Genomic DNA, 19,443 nt, shown 5'->3' with positions numbered 1-19,443 from the left:
ACAGGTATTCTCGATAAGAGGTACCATGATATCTCATGGGATTGAGACAGTGTGTCATCTTGGGTGATCCATAGAACATGTAATCGTGAAATCTGTGGCCACAGTAATTCCTCTAGTGAAATTTGACATATGCTCCTTGGAGCTAGAGTATGTCATTTGATCACATAATAAGTAAGGTTTGTAACTCAAGGATTTGAGAGGTAATCTTGATAGATGATAACACTACCTTATTAGATTACAGACACCAGTTCCTAGGAAGTCTACATGTAGTAGATAATAGGTCAAGGATTTGAGCACTTAGTGTTTCGTTGTAATAGACATAGGGTATTGGAGTGTGGTGGATGTTGAGTCAATTTCAAAGTTTGATTATGAGAGAATCAATACTCCTATGGGTCCTAGTGGTTGCCACTCTAAGCTCATATTCCTTATTGACAAGATTTATGAGGGTTGGATGGGTTTTTAGTTCACTTTTGTGTATCAGGGCGTTTTGATAATCACGCAAGGTTGCACAGGGATAAGTAAGTGGTATCTCTGGACTAGGCTAATTGATTAATTAGGCCTTGTATGGTTAATTAATCAATCAACAACTTTTTTAAGCTAAATTAAGTGACCCAAGCCCATGGTGGGCTTAAGTCACTTAAGCCCAACAGGAAGCTTATAAATACTCCTTTAGGGGTTAGGGTTTCCAAGTCTTGCCATTCTCCCTTCAGTCTAGAGAGAGAACACTAATCTCTATCCTTGAAATCTCCACCATTTCAATGCTTAGATACAAAGAAATGTCATCGAGCGGAAGATCATGGTGTTTATGAGATCCTTTATGAATTTGGAGTTATCTACATCGATTGGAATTGATTCGGGAACATCCAGATCAATGTTTTCTATGGCATCCATATTATTTTTTAATACCTGTTTATTCGTTGTGATAGATTTAGAGAGCTTAGTATAGATTTGCATGCATCCTACACAATCAAGAGCATAAGAACGGAGTAATCCAGGGTTCCCAACACGGACACCCTACAAGTACTATGTTTGTTTTCAAAATTTTGAATTGAACTTCAATAGATTTTCTAAGTGAAAACCATTGATATTTCAATCAAGTATAAGAATACTAGTGCAACTACTCATTTCCAAATTAGAATTGGAACTAAAGACCCTATTGAAAGACTCAATTAAGCTTTCAATTAAACAAATATGTTTGATCAATTGCTCAAATATGTATCCAGAAGCCTTGCAAAACATAAGAATTAGTCAATTATGTAAATAAATAAAAAACTAACCATTTTTTTTCTCATCCACATAAGCATACATATATTACCCTATAATTACATCTAATTAAAAAGAAAAAAGTGAGTTATAAAGGTAGAGAAATTTAATTATATTGTGTGCATAATTTATTGTCATGGTAAATAAATGTATACTTGAGAGCTTAAACATTTAACGTGCATCCATAGTTATTGTTAGCTCATTTATAGAAGCTTCTACACTAGGTGAGTTTGCATCATTATGACATGGTTTCACAACAAATGCAGGCTGATTAGGAAGAGGGAGAGTGGAGTTGTTACCCAACATGGAAATAATTGTCAACATGGTAGGTCGATCTATTACGAATTCTTGCACACATAAGAGTCCAATGTGGACGCATCTCAATACTTCGTTTGTATGATTTGGCTTTTCTAGTGATAGATCTACTATGTCTAAGGCTTTGCTTTCTGTCCATAGGCTCCAAACCTATTTTTATTTTTTCAATATCAAATAGCTTACATAAGTAAATAATATAAGGGAAAATAAAGCAACAAAGGTTCAATTTACTTACATATCCAACTAAGTTGAAGGAGGGGCTACCATAATAATAAGTTGTGTTTTTTCTCCCAGTAATAATCTCTAATAGCAAAACCCCAAAGCTATATACATCATATTTTATTGAAAATAGTCCTTCCATTGCATATTTAGGTGACATATAACCACTGCAGTGACAAACAAGAAAAACTATTAAGATTTAATCATGTGTTCCTTATTGGTATCTCATATATGATACTTACTATGTCCCAACTACCCGATTTGTGCTTCCTTCAATTTGATTCCCACCAAATAATCTAGCCATACCAAAATCTGAAATTTTTGGGATCATATCAACATCTAATAGAACATTGCTTGCTTTTAGATCTCTATGTATGATTCTTAATCTTGAGTCTTGATGAAGATATAAGATCCCTTGGGCAATTCCAATAATGATTTCAAAGCGCTTCTCCCAAGTTAACATTGATCTTTTTGTTTCATCTGTATAAAAGATATGAAACATTAATTAGTAATGAATGAATGGTTAAAAGAGCCTTTCTAAATGATTATATAAGAACCAAAGGTAAAAAATATTAACAAAATGGTAGAAGATTAGACATCAATACCAAAAATGAAAGAGTCCAAGCTTTTGTTTGGCATGTACTCATAGATTAGCACTTTCTCTTCTTCTTCAATACAACAACCTAGAAGCTTCACAAGATTTCTGTGTTGGAGTTTTGTAATTAAGGTGACTTCATTCTTAAATTCTTCTACTCCTTGCCCTAAATCCTTTGATAATCTTTTCACAGCTATTTCTTGTCCATTAGATAATTGGCCCTAATGATCATTATAATCCAAATTTAGCTTATTCATGATCTATATAGCGGAAAATTCAACTTGATATAGTAGTTGTCATGAAACATATATGTAGAAGTGATTAACAAGCCATACAAATTCAATACACATCATTGAGAATGAGTACCTTATAAACTGAGCCAAAACCGCCCCGTCCAAGTTTATTAGTGAAGGAGAAATTATTTGTTGCTGCAGCTATAGTGCTTAGATCAAATAATTGCAATTTAGAAGGTGTCCTACTTTCATTGCCCTGCTTTGCTTTTGAATAGTGTGCAAGCCACGTATCACTCAAGTTCAAATTAAACAACAATTTATGTTGTCTTCCTTTACCTGCATATGTTGAGAATCAATAACAAATAGTTAATGCATGTTAAATTTTTAAGCACTTAGGTTTGTGGAATTATTCTACATTATTTGATTATGGTAAAAATAGAAATTAATTAGAACATTGTTTGATGATGTTTTAAACAAAATTGTTTACGGTTTTTTCAATCTATTCTCCATAAAGAAATCAAGCATTTATGTACAATATAAAAGTTCTCAACTTATTTTCATGTTTCTAGTTATTTGTAAAAACAATCTACAAAAAAAAAAATTAAAGCAGGTCAAATAAAGACAGTTTTCAAGTGCTTAGAATTTTTAGAATGATTATATTTTATTTGATTATGGTAAAGGAAAAAAGGAAAAAAAAAATATGCGAGAAAAAAAAAGAAGAAGAAAGTTTCAGTGTTGCTTTACCATAGATTTTTAATTACCTTTTCTCTTCTTCATTGCCAACCAAGATAAGGAGACCATGAGAACCGTGACCAAAGCAAGCCCCACCGTGAGAATCACCATCAACCATTTCTTGTGAAAGATATTTTTCTTTCTTTTATTTTGAGCTAAAAATGAGAAGATCAGAGGGGAAAAAAATCATTTGTAGGTAAGTCTGAAGACCCTTTCTCAATGCAAAGGAGAGGTAAAAACAAAATACCATAATATGACATGTAGCTCTTATGACAACTTGAAAATGGAGCCTAACGAAATAATAATATTAATAATAGTAAAACCTATAATAATAATAATAATAATAATAATAATAATAATAATAATAATAAAGGAAAAAAAAGAACATTAACTTGTTGTAAATCTCAATCTGTCATGAAAGTGAATTGAGTTTGGGATGATGTTTTATAAATTGAAGCCAAACTCGAAATCCATTTGATATATACATTTTAACATGTTAATACAATTATATTTTTAAAATTCAAAATTTTAATTTTGTAAAACAAGAGAAAAAAATTATAATTGTGATAAATTCCTATAATATATATTTAGTTAATTTTAACTTCATTTTTATTTTATTTAATACAAAAAGTTAGAATAAAAGTATATATATATATAATAATTATATTATATTAATATTACACTTAGAAAATTTCTAAGTTTTATGTTATTATCCTTTCCATATTTACTCATCTAAGTAATATGAGAATTTAATTTAAATAAGATTAGATTGAACTTGAGTTGACATTGAATCCAACAAATTCAATCAAATTATAGCTCTAAATAGTGTTAATTTATTCAAATATGTTTAAATAAATTTTTAAAAAATTTACTACTGCAGTAAAATAATTTTGAGTAATTAAGATAAGATGGGTATAATTAATGTCGTGAAAAATAAATACCCAAAGTAATAGCATCTACACGAAGAAACAAGTCTTGGCCCCCTACGCTGAGGACTCTTGTGTCCATCAAATCCCCATACCAGGACAAGCACCCACTCTCGAAGATGTTTTCACTGAAATACCAAACCAATCGTCGTCTGTTGAGGGTGTTCTTAATTTGGAACCTGATCCATTCATGAAACGGTTACCACACCGTCATAATAAAGGTATTCCTAAACCCACATGTGAACCTGAATTGTCTACCAAAGTCAAATATCCCATGAGCAACTATGTGTATAACCATCGTTTATCTGAATCAAATAAGTCATTTGTAAATCAATTATCTACTGTAGCTATTCCTAACAGTGTGCAGGAAGCCCTAGTTGATCCAAAGTGGAAAGCAGCCATGAATGAAGAGATGAAATCATTGCAGAAGAATGAAACATGGGAACTCGTAGAATGTCCACCAGGAAAGAAGCCAGTTGGGTGTCGTTGGATCTATACTATGAAGTACAAGGCAGATGGTAGTATTGAATGATTTAAAGCAAGATTGGTAGCAAAAGGGTACACTCAAACTTATGAATTGACTACACAGAGACATTTGCACCTGTAGCTAAGATCAACACAATTCGAGTATTACTGTCTTTAGCTGCAAACCCGGACTGGCCATTACAACAGTTCGATGTGAAAAATGTCTTTCTGCATGGCGAGTTATCTGAAGAAGTATATATGGATCTTCCACCAGGATGCATGGTGTCAGCAAAGCAATGTTAGAAGGTGTGCAAATTGAAGAAGTCATTGTATGGGTTGAAGCAATTCCCAAGAGCATGGTTTGGAAGGTTCACAAAGTCAATGAGAGCTTTTGGCTATCGTCAAAGTAATTCAGATCACACTTTGTTCCTGAAAAACAACATGGTAAGATTACAACACTCATCGTATATGTGGATGGCATGGTAGTTATAGGAAATGATCCTGAAGAAAGAAAAGCTCTACAAAATTATCTATCTAGAGAATTTGAAATGAAAGATCTAGGTCCTCTAAAATACTTTCTTGGGATTGAAGTTTCTCGATCAAGTGAAGGAATTTTTCTGTCTCAAAGAAAGTACGCCTTAGATCTTTTACAGGAGATTGGAATGTCGGGATGTCAACCTATTGATACACCAATAGAAGAAGGTCTGAAATTGTGTGTTGAGCCTAATTAAGTATCAACCGATAAGGGAAGATACCAGAGACTTGTGGGGAGATTAATGTACTTAGCTCATACAAGACCAGATTTTGCTTATGCATTGAGTGTAGTAAGTCAATACATGCATAATCTTAGAGAGTAACATATGTGTGAAACCAAGGTTTGGTTAATCTTGATTTTGATGATAACAAAACAAGGTTTAGAACTAATGATCATATTTCAAGTGTGATTAGGCAAGATGATTTTCAAAGTGGCAATCACAAAGACAAATCAAGCCAAGGAGAAATCATGAAGAAGAAGACCACCTCAAAGAGAAGAGTTTTTCAAGACCAAAGCTTCTTAAGATCTCTTTGTAAGGTTGTTGGTGCACTAGGACTTTCATGCATTTCATTCTTTATTTATGCACCAAAATCATCCAAGAGTAATATTGTTTTCAATATCTTTAAAATTGGATGATTTCATGTTTTCAACTAAAACCTTGTGTTAAATAATGTTCAAACTTATGTTAAAAGGTTTTAAGTTGAAAAAGGTTGGGTGTTGAGCCAAAAAATGGCTCAACCGGTCGACCGGTTGTGCTCGTCCGGTCGAGTACCGGTCGAAGAGGCCAAAATGTTTCTCTCTCTCCCAGTGGCCTTCTCTTCCCGGTCAAAGTAATTCTCTTCTCGGTCAAGGACCGGTCGAGGTCCGGCTGAGGCTCAACTATCACCTGCCAAGCATTTAATGCTAACGGCTAGTCAACCAATCAACCCATAGCTCGACCGGACGAACCCCCAAATGGCTAGTTTAGATTTTCTCTTCTATAAAAAGGCGCCAATCTTCATTGTTTCAAGAGCTTAACCTTCCCAAATCATTCTTGATTATATTTGAGCCTTGGAAGAGTGTTTTTGAGTGCACTATTGTTTCATAACTTGCATATCTTTAGTGCACCATTCAATCCTAGTTTTTCTTGTATATTTGAGCCTAAAGTTCTATTACTAGGATTTTTGTGAGATCATTATTTGTATATCTTTGTGAGGAATTTTCTCAAGTGAGGGGTATCACTTGAGAGGTTATTCAAGAGAGGGATATCTCTTGAAGAAGTGTAAAGGGTGCTTGGAGCCAAAAGTTCAAGAGGGGGAATTGGAATCATAATCCAATTGTAAAGAGATTGGAAGCTTGGTTGAAGCTTCAAGATAGTGGAACCCTCACTCGGTTAGGAGGTTGAAAAGAGTGGACGTAGGCAAGGAAGTGCCGAACCACTATAAACTCTCGTGTTTGCACTCTTTCTTCCCTAACTCTTTTAAATTATATGCAATTGTGTTTATTTTGTTTATTATATATTTGCATATAATTGTCTCTTATTTTTGCATCTCTCGTGTTTGCACTCTTTCTTCCCTAACTCTTTTAAATTATATGCAATTGTGTTTATTTTGTTTATTATATATTTGCATATAATTGTCTCTTATTTTTGCATAGTTTAAATTTGTAAAAAAGAGACCATCACCCTATTTACCCCCCCCTCTAGGGTGATTACCATAGTTTGGATTAGCCTCAAATTCTTAACAATATGAATGCAGTCATGCGTATTTTGAGGTATTTGAAGAATGCTCATGCGAAGGGAATTTTGTTCACTAAAAATGTTAATCATCAAAGTATAGAAGTATATACTGATGTTGATTGGGTCGGTGTAATGGATGATAGGCGATCTACATCTGGTTACTTTACCTTTGTAGGTGGTGTTCTTGTGACATGGAAAAGTAAGAAGCAGAATGTCGTTGCTCGTTCAAGTGCAGAAGCAGAATTTAGGGGTATGGCTCTAGGACTTTGTGAGGCATTATGGCTAAGACTCCTCTTACAGGATTTAGGTTACCTATCTAGGCAACCAATCTGATTATTTTGTGATAACAAAGCCACATGTGATATTGCTCATAATCCAGTACAACATGATCGTACAAAGCATGTCGAGGTGGACAGATTCTTCATTAAAGAGAAGTTGGATGATAAGATTGTGAAATTACCTAAGATTCGATCAAAAGATCAATTGGTCGATATCCTCACCAAACCTGCAGTCTCAAGTCGAGTGTTCTCAAAATTTTTAGACAAGTTGGACATGTGTGACATCTATGTACCAACTTGAGGGGGAGTGTTGAGAAATTAGGAATGTTTAGATATTAGGAAAGTTGAGATATTAGGAATGTTGAGATATTAGGATATTAGTTGTTCTTTCCTTATATCATTCATTCCTTGTATCATTTTTTCCCATTCTTAGAATGGTGATTACCCTCTATATATACTCTATACATGAACGAATGAAATAATCAATGAAAAACTACCATTCATCAATTTGAAGATGGTTGAGGCGCTTCCACGTGTCTGAAATCATATGGGTTGCACTTTGTTTTCCATGTTCCTTGATTGGTTTTCCTTGGTCGAAAGCTACATCAAACTTTAGATCTACCTAATCTAGCTACAAACGAAATTTCAGGTCGATGTGTGGTCCAAGGAAATAACGGCATAACATATTAATAACCTATGGGCCTGGGCCTTGCCTTGGCGCTTCATAGGTCATTTGAAAGAGGAATCTTTTCTGTTCAAGACATGAAGCTTGGAAAGTCATCCACAAGGTGTACATTTCCATGGGCTACATCTAACTTTTAGGTCTACATTGCCATTGGTTATGTCATGACCAAGAGAAAACCATGTGAACAAACACCACGTGTACCCTTGAACTAACGACTCCATTCTTCAAGTACTCCTCAGCCTTGGGCACATGCCCTGAAGCAAAACCATTTTGCTTCTACTATAAATGCATTGCATAAACTCGCCCACCGTTGAAATAATGGATCCGTTAAATGTGGTTCCATTTGTGACTCCCAAAAAAATTTCAATGTCCATTTTGATGGGAAATTTGGTCAGAGGGTAAATGATAATTTGGTTAGAGTATATCATGCCTTTCAATAATTGTTACTGGTTTTGGTTGGTGATTCCATAAGAGCTTTGCCACATATCTTCATGCAGTCTTGACGTTGCTCCAAATAAGAATTACCAATTTGGTGGAACTTAATTTATATAAGCATATCAATGGATTAACTCCATTGTGAAGAGAGTTAGCTCATCTAGCGGCCCTTAAATATAAAAAATGTCATCATAATGTAGATTAGAGAGATGGTTTTTGTGAGCTCAATTCTTTGCTCTGACAACCCTGGATCTGGGAGGATTGCCATGAGCCACATATGCCATTTCAGTGTTTGATCTCTTGTAAACTTCATACTCATTAGCCAAACCTAGCTCTTTCCAACTAAGACAAAGACTTATATTAGACGTCAGGATCATTATCTGGTATGAAATGAAATAAATAAGGCCCTGAATCATTTTTCAAACTTACTTGGAAATTTGAAGTGTCTCTGGTTGTATATATGGACTGAACCATATGGAAATCCAAGTTAATTTGTTAGTTCTTACAGGTTATTTCTCAATTCATTTGTGCCCTAGAAATCGGTAGAGGAGTTTATGGCCATGAACCTTACCAAGCTCTTATGATGGGGATGCTCCAATGTATGCCTAACAACTGTAACTTAATGGCATCAAGATGTTGCAACCATCATGTATTAAGGAATTGGCTGCTGAAGTTTCCAGCTTCCTCAAACTTAATGATTCAAAAAGAAGTAGCCGAGTTATTTTTGGAGATGCATCCAAAATTATGATAAACGATAAAGCAATTTTGCTTTGTTTGAAATTCAAAATGGAAGATGCCAATTTATTTCAAATGTTTATTATGTTGCAAACATTAAAAACAATAAACTATGTTTGGGTCAACTCTTAGAAAAAGACTGATATTTACATAAAAGATTAAAATTGTTCAATAAGATATCAATATGCTAATTTTATTGCAAATTATGTGTCCATAACAAGAATCAGAATGTTCTTGTTGAACATTCAAAAGTAAAAAAAATGTAAAGGATTTTGATTTGCAGGAACTCACAATATCATTTATTTATCAAATTGTTCTCTCAATTAAAGTATATGGAACAAAACACCATAAAAAATATTGGAATGGGAGGAGCAAAATTTTTACATTTGAGAGCATTTGAGAGCATTTGAAAGCATTCCATAAGTTCATGTGTCATGGTAAAAGCAACCAAAGTTAGATGACAGTAGTAAAAAGTATATTTTCCATAAGTTACAAGTTGTACAATCAAAGTGATGGAAAAATCATTATTAATGATCTATCAAGTTTAATCAAGGAAAAAATGAGATTAGGATATCCAAGAAGATAACTATGTTACTCCTTTAAACTTTGAACAAGATTAAAAAATAAGTGAAGACTTATAAAAGGTCACTATCACCTTCATTTATGAACATGAAGTTCGAATATCATCTTCATTAATTGGAAAGCTCAAGTTAAGGGACACGATGCTCAAGAGTCTACAAAATTATAAGATAACAAAAAATCATTTTGATTTTTGCTTTATTTTATTATTATTATTTTTTTTTTGCAAGTCATGAATTAATCAATAGATTTTAAGGGAGTAATGCAATATTAAAAAAATAAAAAGGAACGAAAAGATATTATACATGATGAAATAAAAACAATGAGAAAAAATGACACATTGAAGTTAAAATATCTTTTGATGAGGGAAAAAGACAACTATTCAAGGCAAACAAGAAATCAATGGAAGTAAAAATATATAAAACAAGATTGATGGTTAAGGCTATAAACAACAGTAAAACATTGGCTATGATAAGATATTTGCTCCTACAAACTATATGATTAACAATCTCTTTAATAGATTAAAATAATTGGAAAAAAATTTGACAAATGGATGTGAAATCAATTTTTTAAATGAGCATCTTAAAGAAAAAATATATGTGGGATAACATATGAGTTGTGAAGTAAAAGGCATAAGAACAAGTTTTTAGAAATGAAAAAGGTAAAATAACAAACATCAAGAGTATGAAATACTAAAATTGACAAATATTTTAAAGAGAATAATTTTATTAAATCTTCATAAAAATGATCTTTATATAAAGGTCAATGAAAAAAGTGATATGTTACTTATTTGTTTATACGTGAATGATTTTATTTTCACTTAAAATAATCTAATATGGGATCATGTTATACAATATTGCATTGAAGTGAAACAATTTGAAAAAAGTTTTTTTTTAATTAAACAAGTTTTTTTTTAATAAAAAAATGATGCAAATTTTTTTAAAGAACTTCAACAATTCATATGCAATTCAATAAATACACTAATAGAATGTGAAGTACTAAAATTATCAAAAGAAAGAGAAAAGATAGAACCAACACGATATACAAGCTTAATGGGAAGCCTTTGCTCCTTGACTTGTACAAGATTGTATATTTGATTTGGAGTTGGACTTGTTATCTATTATATGTAGGGATGACAACAAAGCGGGTTTGGGATGGGTCGCTCCCATCCCAACCCCAGCCCATTTATCTAAAATAATTTTCATCCCTGTCCCATTTAAAAAATTAAACGGGATGGGTATAAGAAATTCTCATACCCTCCCCGCCCTACCTTCTTTAACTTTTGTTTTTTAAATTACTTTTAAAATTTTAAATTACATTAAAATAAATATGTTTTATAAATAATTAAATTATTATATTTTTTATAACTTATTTTATTAAAAAAAATATTTTATTATTATCTATATATTAAAAATAGTAAAATAAAATAAATTTAATTTAATTTTAAAAAATTAAATTTTATATATAATCAGGGTAGGATAGGTACCTGAAAAAACCCGTCCCATTGTCATCCCTAATTATATGGAAGCACTAATAGTGACTTAATGATGGGGATGTTCCAATGTATGCCTAACAACTGTAACTTAATGGCATCAAGATGTTGCAACCATCATGTATTAAGGAATTGGCTGCTGAAGTTTCCAGCTTCCTCAAACTCAATGATTCAAAAAGAAGTAGCCGAGTTATTTTTGGAGATGCATCCAAAATGATGATAAACGATAAAGCAATTTTGTTTTGTTTGAAATTCAAAATGGAAGATGCCAATTTATTTCAAATGATTATTATGTTGCAAACATTAAAAACAATAAACTATGTTTGGGTCAACTCTTAGAAAAAGACTGATATTTACATAAAAGATTAAAATTGTTCAATAAGATATCAATATGCTAATTTTATTGCAAATTATGTGTCCATGACAAGAATCAGAATGTTATTGTTGAACATTCAAAAGTAAGAAAAAATGTAAAGGATTTTGATTTGCAGGAACTCACAATATCGTTTATTTATCAAATTGTTCTCTCAATTAAAGTATATGGAACAAAACACCATAAAAAATATTGGAAAGGGAGGAGCAAAATTTTTACATTTGAGAGCATTTGAAAGCATTCCATAAGTTCATGTGTCATGGTAAAAGCAACCAAAGTTTGATGACAATAGTAAAAAGTATATTTTCCATAAGTTACAAGTTGTACAATCAAAGTGATGGAAAAATTATTATTAATGATCTATCAAGTTTAATTAAGGAAAAAATGAGATTAGGATATCCAAGAAGATAACTATGGTACTCCTTTAAACTTTGAACAAGAAGAAAAAAATAAGTGAAGACTTATAAAAGGTCACTATTCCACCTATATTATCACCTTCATTTATGAACATGAAGTTCGAATATCATCTTCATTAATTGGAAAGCTCAAGTTAAAGGACACCATGCTCAAGAGTCTACAAAATTATAAGATAACAAAAAATCAAAATAATTTTTGCTTTATTTTATTTTATTTTCTTGCAAGTTATGAATTAATCAATAGATTTTAAGGGAGTAATGCAATATTTAAAAAAATAAAAAGGGACAAAAAGATATTATACATGATGAAATAAAAAATTGAGGAAAAATGACACATTGAAGTTAAAATATCTTCTGATGAGGGAAAAAGACAACTATTCAAGGCAAACAAAAAATCAAAAGAAGTAAAAATGTATAAAACAAGATTGATGGTTAAAGGCTATAAACAACAATAAAACATTGGCTATGACAAGATATTTGCTCCTACAAACTATATGATTAACAATCTCTTTAATAGATTAAAATAATTGGAAAAAAAATTGACAAATGGATGTAAAATCAATTTTTTTAATGAGCATCTTAAAAGAAAAAATATATGTAGAATAACATATGAGTTGTGAAGTAAAAGGCATAAGAACAAGGTTTTAGAATAGAAAAAAAAAAGTAAAATAACAAACATCAAGAGTATGAAATAATAAAATTGACAAATATTTTAAAGAGAATAATTTTATTAAATCTTCATAAAAATGATCTTTATATTAAGGTCAATGAAAAAAGTGATATGTTACTTGTTTGTTTATACGTGAATGATTTTATTTTCACTTAAAATAATCTAATTTGGGCTCATGTTATACAATATTGCATTGAAGTGAAACAAATTGAAAAAGTTTTTTTTTTTTTTTAAAAAAATGATGCAAATTTTTTTAAAGAACTTCAACGTACAATTCATATGCAATCCAATAAACAATCTAATAGAATGTGAAGTACTAAAAATATCAAAATATAAAGAAAGAGAAAAGATAGAACCAACACAATATACAAGCTTAATGGGAAGCCTTTGCTCCTTGACTTGTACAAGGTTGTATATTCGATTTGGAGTTGGACTTGTTAGCTATTATATGTATGGATGACAACAGAGCGGGTTTGGGATGGGTTGCCTCCATCTCAACCCCGACCCATTTATCTAAAATAATTTTCATCATCATCCCATTTAAAAAATTAAATGGGATAGGTATAAGAAACTCTCATACCCTCCCCGCTCAACCTTCTTTAACTTTTTATTTTTTTATTTTTATTTTTATTTTTTAAAATTACTTTTAAAATTTTAAATTACATTCAAATAAATATGTTTTATAAATAATTAAATTATTATATTTTTTATAACTTATTTTATTAAAAAAAAATATTTTATTATTATCTATATGTTAAAAATAGTAAAATAAAATTAATTTAATTTAATTTAAAAAATTAATTTTATATATAATCAGGGTAGGACGGGTACCTAAAAAAACTCGTCCCATTGTCATCCCTAATTATATGGAAGCGCTAATAGTGACTATTAGAAGAATTCTTCATTGTATCAAAGGTATATTTGATTATAACTTATTTTGTTTATCTTGATAATTTTAAGCTTGTTAGATATAACAATAATCATGGAGGTGGAAAGTTAAATTATTGAAATAGTACTGTGTTTTATGTCTTTTAATTTATGGGAGAAATTTCTTTCACTTGGAACTCAAATAAGTAATTTATTATAACATTTTTAATTTATGAAGTGAAATTTATTTTGGCAACATGATGTATTTTTTATGCAATTTGACTAAAAAGAAATCATTGATGGAGCTTTACTTACCACAAAAAGAACCGGTGAAAACATATGTGGACAAAAAATTGACGTTTGCATTGTAAAAAAAATCCATTGTTTTATGATTGAAGTAAGTACATTAATACAAAATATTATTTTATTAGAGAATATATTATAAAAAAGAAGTACAATTGAAATTTATAAAGTTTCAAGATTAAAATATTTTGAAGTTTGAATATTTTAAAAGATTATGCATTCTACTTAAAGTTACAAATCAAGTTTAATGGGTATGGTGGAAAGTGACATGAATTTTAAAATTTTTAAAATTTAAATTTGATTTAACGTATAAAAGTCAATTAAAATACTTCTTTTTTTTTAATTACACCGTAATAGATTTTGTTTTTGTGTTTAAGTAATTTAGCCCTATCTCTCCAACAAACTAGAAGAATGGAGCAAGCATAGAAGAGATGGGATCATGAGAGAAGCCCGTTGAGAAAGCTTATCACCCAGGAGTGAGGAGAGTGAAGTAATAAAGTTTGTGTGGCTCATACGAGGAATAGAGTTCATTGAATTTGATGTTGTAAAGCATTTAGAGAAAGCTTTACATGTTTGAAATGTAGGCTGCATCGTCACTCTTTTTCTTCCTCTTTACCTTTTTTTTCTTACTCATGCACTTATCTTCTCCAAGTGGGGAAAGTTTCTCTAGCGTGTTTCACGTTTATGTGTGGAAGCAGCATGATTTGAGGTCACTTTTGACTTAAACCTCATCCCAATAAGAAGGTGCACAAGTTTTGAAATATGTCCACACTGGGTTGGGCATGTATTGATGACAATGATATCTTGTTTGATATTCCAACTCCGGTCCCTCTTCTTTTTAATGCTTTTAATTGAAAGGAAAATGTTATGGTATATTAGTCGTAGATACGTACGGAATAAGGGATTCGGACTAATCAATATGTGGAATAAGGTCTAGTTTGAAAATGTGCATGCAATACCACTTAAGTAATAATATTTTTTTTGATAGGTATTAAAAAATACACTTTGATATTATAGCTAGAATCTAATTGAAAACAATCAAGTGATTAGTTTTTTTGCCAATATTCATGACTAGTGTTAGCGTAAACAGAATCTTTAGCACCGAGGTAAAAAAGTCTAATATTAAGTCAAAAAGAAATGCAACTTAATTTGCGATGCACCAACATTAATTTTGGTTGAGAGAACATGTGAATGAATCTTAGAATGATTTTTCTTATCATGAATTAATTGGGTCTCCGTCGATAGATCATATGTGCCACACAATTCCCTGTCACTATCTCAAGTAATTCCAACATCGATCATCACCATCAGAAATGAAAATTCACATGGGCCGCTATTAGCCCCTACACTGATAGCTTCTCTATTCATGGACCCCCATATTTCTTGACATAGACTTGCAGAGACTAGATAACAACTTGAAGCCACTAAATAGTTTGCTTTTGGTTGTTTCTGGGAGGGTGAAACAAATATAAAGATTTTCTGAAAGAACTGTGTAAGATGTAGCACCAAAATATATATTTCACTGAATGATTGATCATGCTTAAATTTTATACATTTATTCTATCATTTCAGCTACTGAGAGATTAAATTTTTTCCTAAGTCTTACATATGTGTGCCTTGGAATTGAGGCTGATGTTGGATCTAAAGAAACTAAACAAACCAGTTTTCACATGCATAGTGAATTTATTTTTATTAACTCATCATTTGATCAAGGGGCATACGCTTGAATTCGAGTTCATCATGCAAGGATTCAAATTCCTTTTTATATGTGTATTTCCAGAACCCTACTAAGCTTGTCATTTGGCATGATCATATGAGCCTGCTTTAGATCAAATGCCTAAGAAAAGTCCTTTGTCCCCAAGAGGTGATGGACAGGTCAAAACACAGAATAGTATGGCTTCACGTTGTTAGAGTACATGATATACAATGTGGGTTTAAGTCCTATAAGTTTAAGCTTTTAAAAAGATTTGATAGTTTTAATATCATATCAGAGTTTTGTTTGGTGGCTAGTAGAACTTTTCTCCCACTCAAGATCAACTCCTTAACCCCAATTGGTTCTGATTGCTTAGCACTATATGAACATGTCATGCGATAAGGGATGACTCAAACTTGGGCTAGAAAGGGCCACGTCGAAGTACTTCAAAATCACATGTTTTCGTGATTTTGGGGAGCATTTCAAGTTTTTATCACATGGCTGCAATTATGATTTCGTGACGGAAAAGAAAACGTTGAATAGCACGTGTACATCCAAGTGGACCAGATGCATGCAGTAGTTTGGAATCATTTGCAAAAGGAATCCAAACCAAAGGATTTTCTTGTCTAAAGAACTTGCTTAGGCAGTGGAAACGGAAATGACTTGCAGGTAAATTTATTCAATAAGATTGCACTGAGGCCATGAGTATCTCCAATGGGATGCAAAAGAGGATGCTGTTCTTGTAGGAAGAGTGCAAATTTCACTACATCAAAGCGTATCTCCAATAGGCTGAGGCAAAAATTTCACTCATTTATTTTTTGAGCGTTTCTGTATGGTAGATTCTCAAGGAGCAAGGACTTCATATGCTCCTCAAGGCCAGGAAGGCACTGTTGGTCATCATAACTATACATCAAAGGGACCATTCTTGCAATATTGAGGGAGCCTTTTGTAAAAGAAGTTGAAAATGGATTTGGAGAGAGGCATTCCTTGTTGAGGCGCTTCCACATATCTGAAATCATATGGGCTACGATTTGTCTTGCATTTTCAACTGAAGAGCCTCGGTGTTCCTTCAAGTAGCACTCTACATAGGACCCATCATGCCCGTCTTGATTCTCATCCTGTCAATTTATTCAACTTAGGGTGGTTCTCTGAACCAAACATTATGACATACCACTTCAAAACATCAATTAGGCCAACACTACATTTAACTTTTAAGGCCACCTCAAAATAACTTTTTATAAACCAAACATGAAAAATTGTAGACAGATTAATTAACAACCTGCATGTGGTTGGCATTTACCTTGGCGCTTCCGAGGTCATCCCAAAGACGAAGAATTGTTGCTGTAGAAGATATAATGCCTGGAAAGTCATCCACAAGATCTACATTTTCCTTGGTTATGCCATGACCCAATAGAAAAAACAAGTGAACTAGCACCACATGTACCCCTGAACTAACGGCCCCATTCTTCAAGTACTCCTCAGCCTTTGCCCAGAAGCAAACCATTTTGCCTCTACTAGAAATGCGTTGCATAAACTCGCCCACTGCAGCAATGGGGGATCTGTTAAGCGTGCTACATTTGTAATCCCACTGAAACCCATACAAAAATGTTTTGAATATTACCGCCTTCCGTAGAGAGCCTACTGGGTTCCACTTATGCTCCTTGTGGACCTTGGTACTGATCTCATTCGTGATGTCATCAAGAGTCTTGAAACACATCTTCATGTACTCTGGAAGCTCTTTGAAAGCAGACAAATCCCATCTATATACAATAATTAATGACACAAATTAGTGGAACCATGTGTATATGTATATACACACACATACACGCCCATTAGCGAATCAATGAATTAATTCCATAGTCCATTTCTACCTATTAACAGCTTCTGTGAACAGAGTGAGTTCATCAAGGGTTCCACCAACATCAAAAATGTCATCTATTATGTAGATTAGAGAGATAGGTTTTGTGAGCTCAATCCTTTGCTCTGACAACCTTGGATCTGGGATGATTGCCATTGGCCACATGTACCATTTCAGTGGTTGATCTCTTGCAAACTTCAACTCCTCGGTCAAACCTAGGTCCTTCCACCATCTAATAATTAATATGGCAAATATTAGTTAGAGATCAAAGTGTCTTAAGAATATATAACAAGAAAGTAAATATAATCACAATGCAATTTTTCAAACAGACTTGGAAATTTGAAGCATCTCCTTTTGATGCACTGATTTAACCATATTGAAATCTATTTTTGCTAATTCTTGCAATGCATTTATCCATCCATTTGTGCCCTGGAAATCAGTAAGGAAGTTTTTGGTCATGAACCGTGCCCAGCTCTTGTGATGGGGATGCTCCAATGTATTCTTAACAACTGCAGCTTGATGACGATCAAGATGTTGCAAACATGCATTAAGGAGTAGACTGCTGAAATTTCCGGCTTCCTCAAGTATATCTTCTCCTATACTTAGCTGAGAAGCTTCATACAAACCCATCAATCCTCTGATGTCTTCGCGTAGGTTTTGTTTAAACTTCCCCTCCTTGTTCTTGAAGTTATTCAACACATCTATCCATGCACATTAACCAGTAAATTCACTTTCAGAAACAAACGACTCTTGATAAATGTCGGTAAGGTTAATTAAAAAAGAAAAAAGAAATAAAAAGAAAAAGAAACCACCTGCGGGCACAGTGTAACCTTCTTGTCTCAATAGGCGAAAGCGGAGTGCAACCTCATAAAGATCCTCATCACAATCACCATGAATGCTAGATTTCATATACTGCTTCTGCAGAACTGCTTCAATCTCCTCTTCGAAGTGATGATCAATGCCTAGGCGTTGTATGGCATCAATCATCATCATGCTTTCCATTGCATCTTCTCCTAGTTTGCTGAATACATGCTTAACTTCCTTTAACTTTTGTGCATGTTCATTGTAGAACTCATCCTGTAAAGTTAGGAAATTAGAAAGTTAGAAAATGCATGGCATAATAAGAACTATAAAATAATGGAAAGCAGTAAGGCAATCTTAACAGTAAAACTGCCAAGTTCAGGTGAATGGTTATCTTTCTTTAAGGGGATAGAAACCAAGGTGTGATCGTGGGCAATACTCCATTTGTGCGTAGCAGGCATAGGCACAATTCTGGTGAAGTTAGTCTTGCCTATTTCTCTGAATTTGTTTGGGCCAACTGCAGGAATGGACCAAGCATAAAAGCCCCAAGAACAGGCCATTAGGAGTAATAATAAATTATTAAATTAAAGAGAAGAGGGCACGCAACCAGATTGAGGATGAATCAAGTAGTGAGGCTTGTAGTTTTGCTATAACAATGGACTGAATTTATAGACAAGGAGCCTTGGAGTCTTGCTTGTTGCTTTTTACACCATGGGAAGCTTTTCTCATGACAAATAGAAATTTTTTATATTAAGAATGCAATTTACAGTATTTTTAAAGAGCTTTGAAAGAGAAATAGCAAAATTTAAAAATCAATTTTAAAAAAGAATTATAAAATCACTTTAATGCTTGCCAAGGAGATATTTAATTGGTGGTTCTTCCAAAAGAAAAATACTTCAAAAGAAAGCCCTTTTATTAAAAATATTTTAAATAAAAATATTGTCAAATAATGTACACCAAGATAATAGTCATTGTCAAATTTTAGAAGCACTTAATGATGCCCAAGTTATCATTCAATAAAATAGATACGAATCATCATATTAAAAAAAATCAAAATATCAAATAAATTTAAATATTATAAAAAATAATTACGAAAACATCCAAAGTATGTAACTTTTAAGAAAATAATAGGAATAAATTACTTCAAATATAATTTTTAATAATTTTAGAAACTTTTTAGCAAAGATAATCCTAAATTTTTTTCAAAGAATTCAATAATTTTTCTAATAAATTTTAATATATATTTTCAAATAATTAA

General features: G+C 32.2%; 1 protein-coding gene and 1 pseudogene across 2 annotated transcripts; both read right to left on the bottom strand.

The window, feature by feature from the left end:
• Window positions 1-1,434: 1,434 nt before the first annotated feature.
• Window positions 1,435-4,381, bottom strand: LOC132254467 (G-type lectin S-receptor-like serine/threonine-protein kinase At1g11410). The gene is made up of 7 exons (XM_059740184.1): window positions 4,299-4,381; window positions 3,387-3,512; window positions 2,759-2,961; window positions 2,403-2,613; window positions 2,040-2,277; window positions 1,814-1,964; window positions 1,435-1,728 (listed from the first exon to the last, which is right to left on the bottom strand). The coding sequence occupies exons 1-7, from the start codon at window positions 4,363-4,365 to the stop codon at window positions 1,435-1,437; spliced, it is 1,290 nt and encodes a 429-aa protein (XP_059596167.1). The 5' UTR covers window positions 4,366-4,381.
• Window positions 4,382-16,173: 11,792 nt separating this feature from the next.
• Window positions 16,174-18,829, bottom strand: LOC100244535 ((3S,6E)-nerolidol synthase 1-like; annotated as a pseudogene). The gene is made up of 7 exons (XR_785199.3): window positions 18,548-18,829; window positions 18,197-18,461; window positions 17,716-18,085; window positions 17,398-17,616; window positions 17,148-17,286; window positions 16,827-17,068; window positions 16,174-16,644 (listed from the first exon to the last, which is right to left on the bottom strand). The product of XR_785199.3 is annotated as a (3S,6E)-nerolidol synthase 1-like (transcript).
• Window positions 18,830-19,443: the final 614 nt, after the last annotated feature.

This window comes from Vitis vinifera, chromosome 10, assembly GCF_030704535.1.
Source record: "Vitis vinifera cultivar Pinot Noir 40024 chromosome 10, ASM3070453v1".
NCBI lineage: Eukaryota > Viridiplantae > Streptophyta > Magnoliopsida > Vitales > Vitaceae > Vitis > Vitis vinifera.
The sequence above is the reverse complement of the archived record's forward strand: the minus strand, read 5'-3'. Positions and strand labels throughout refer to the sequence as shown.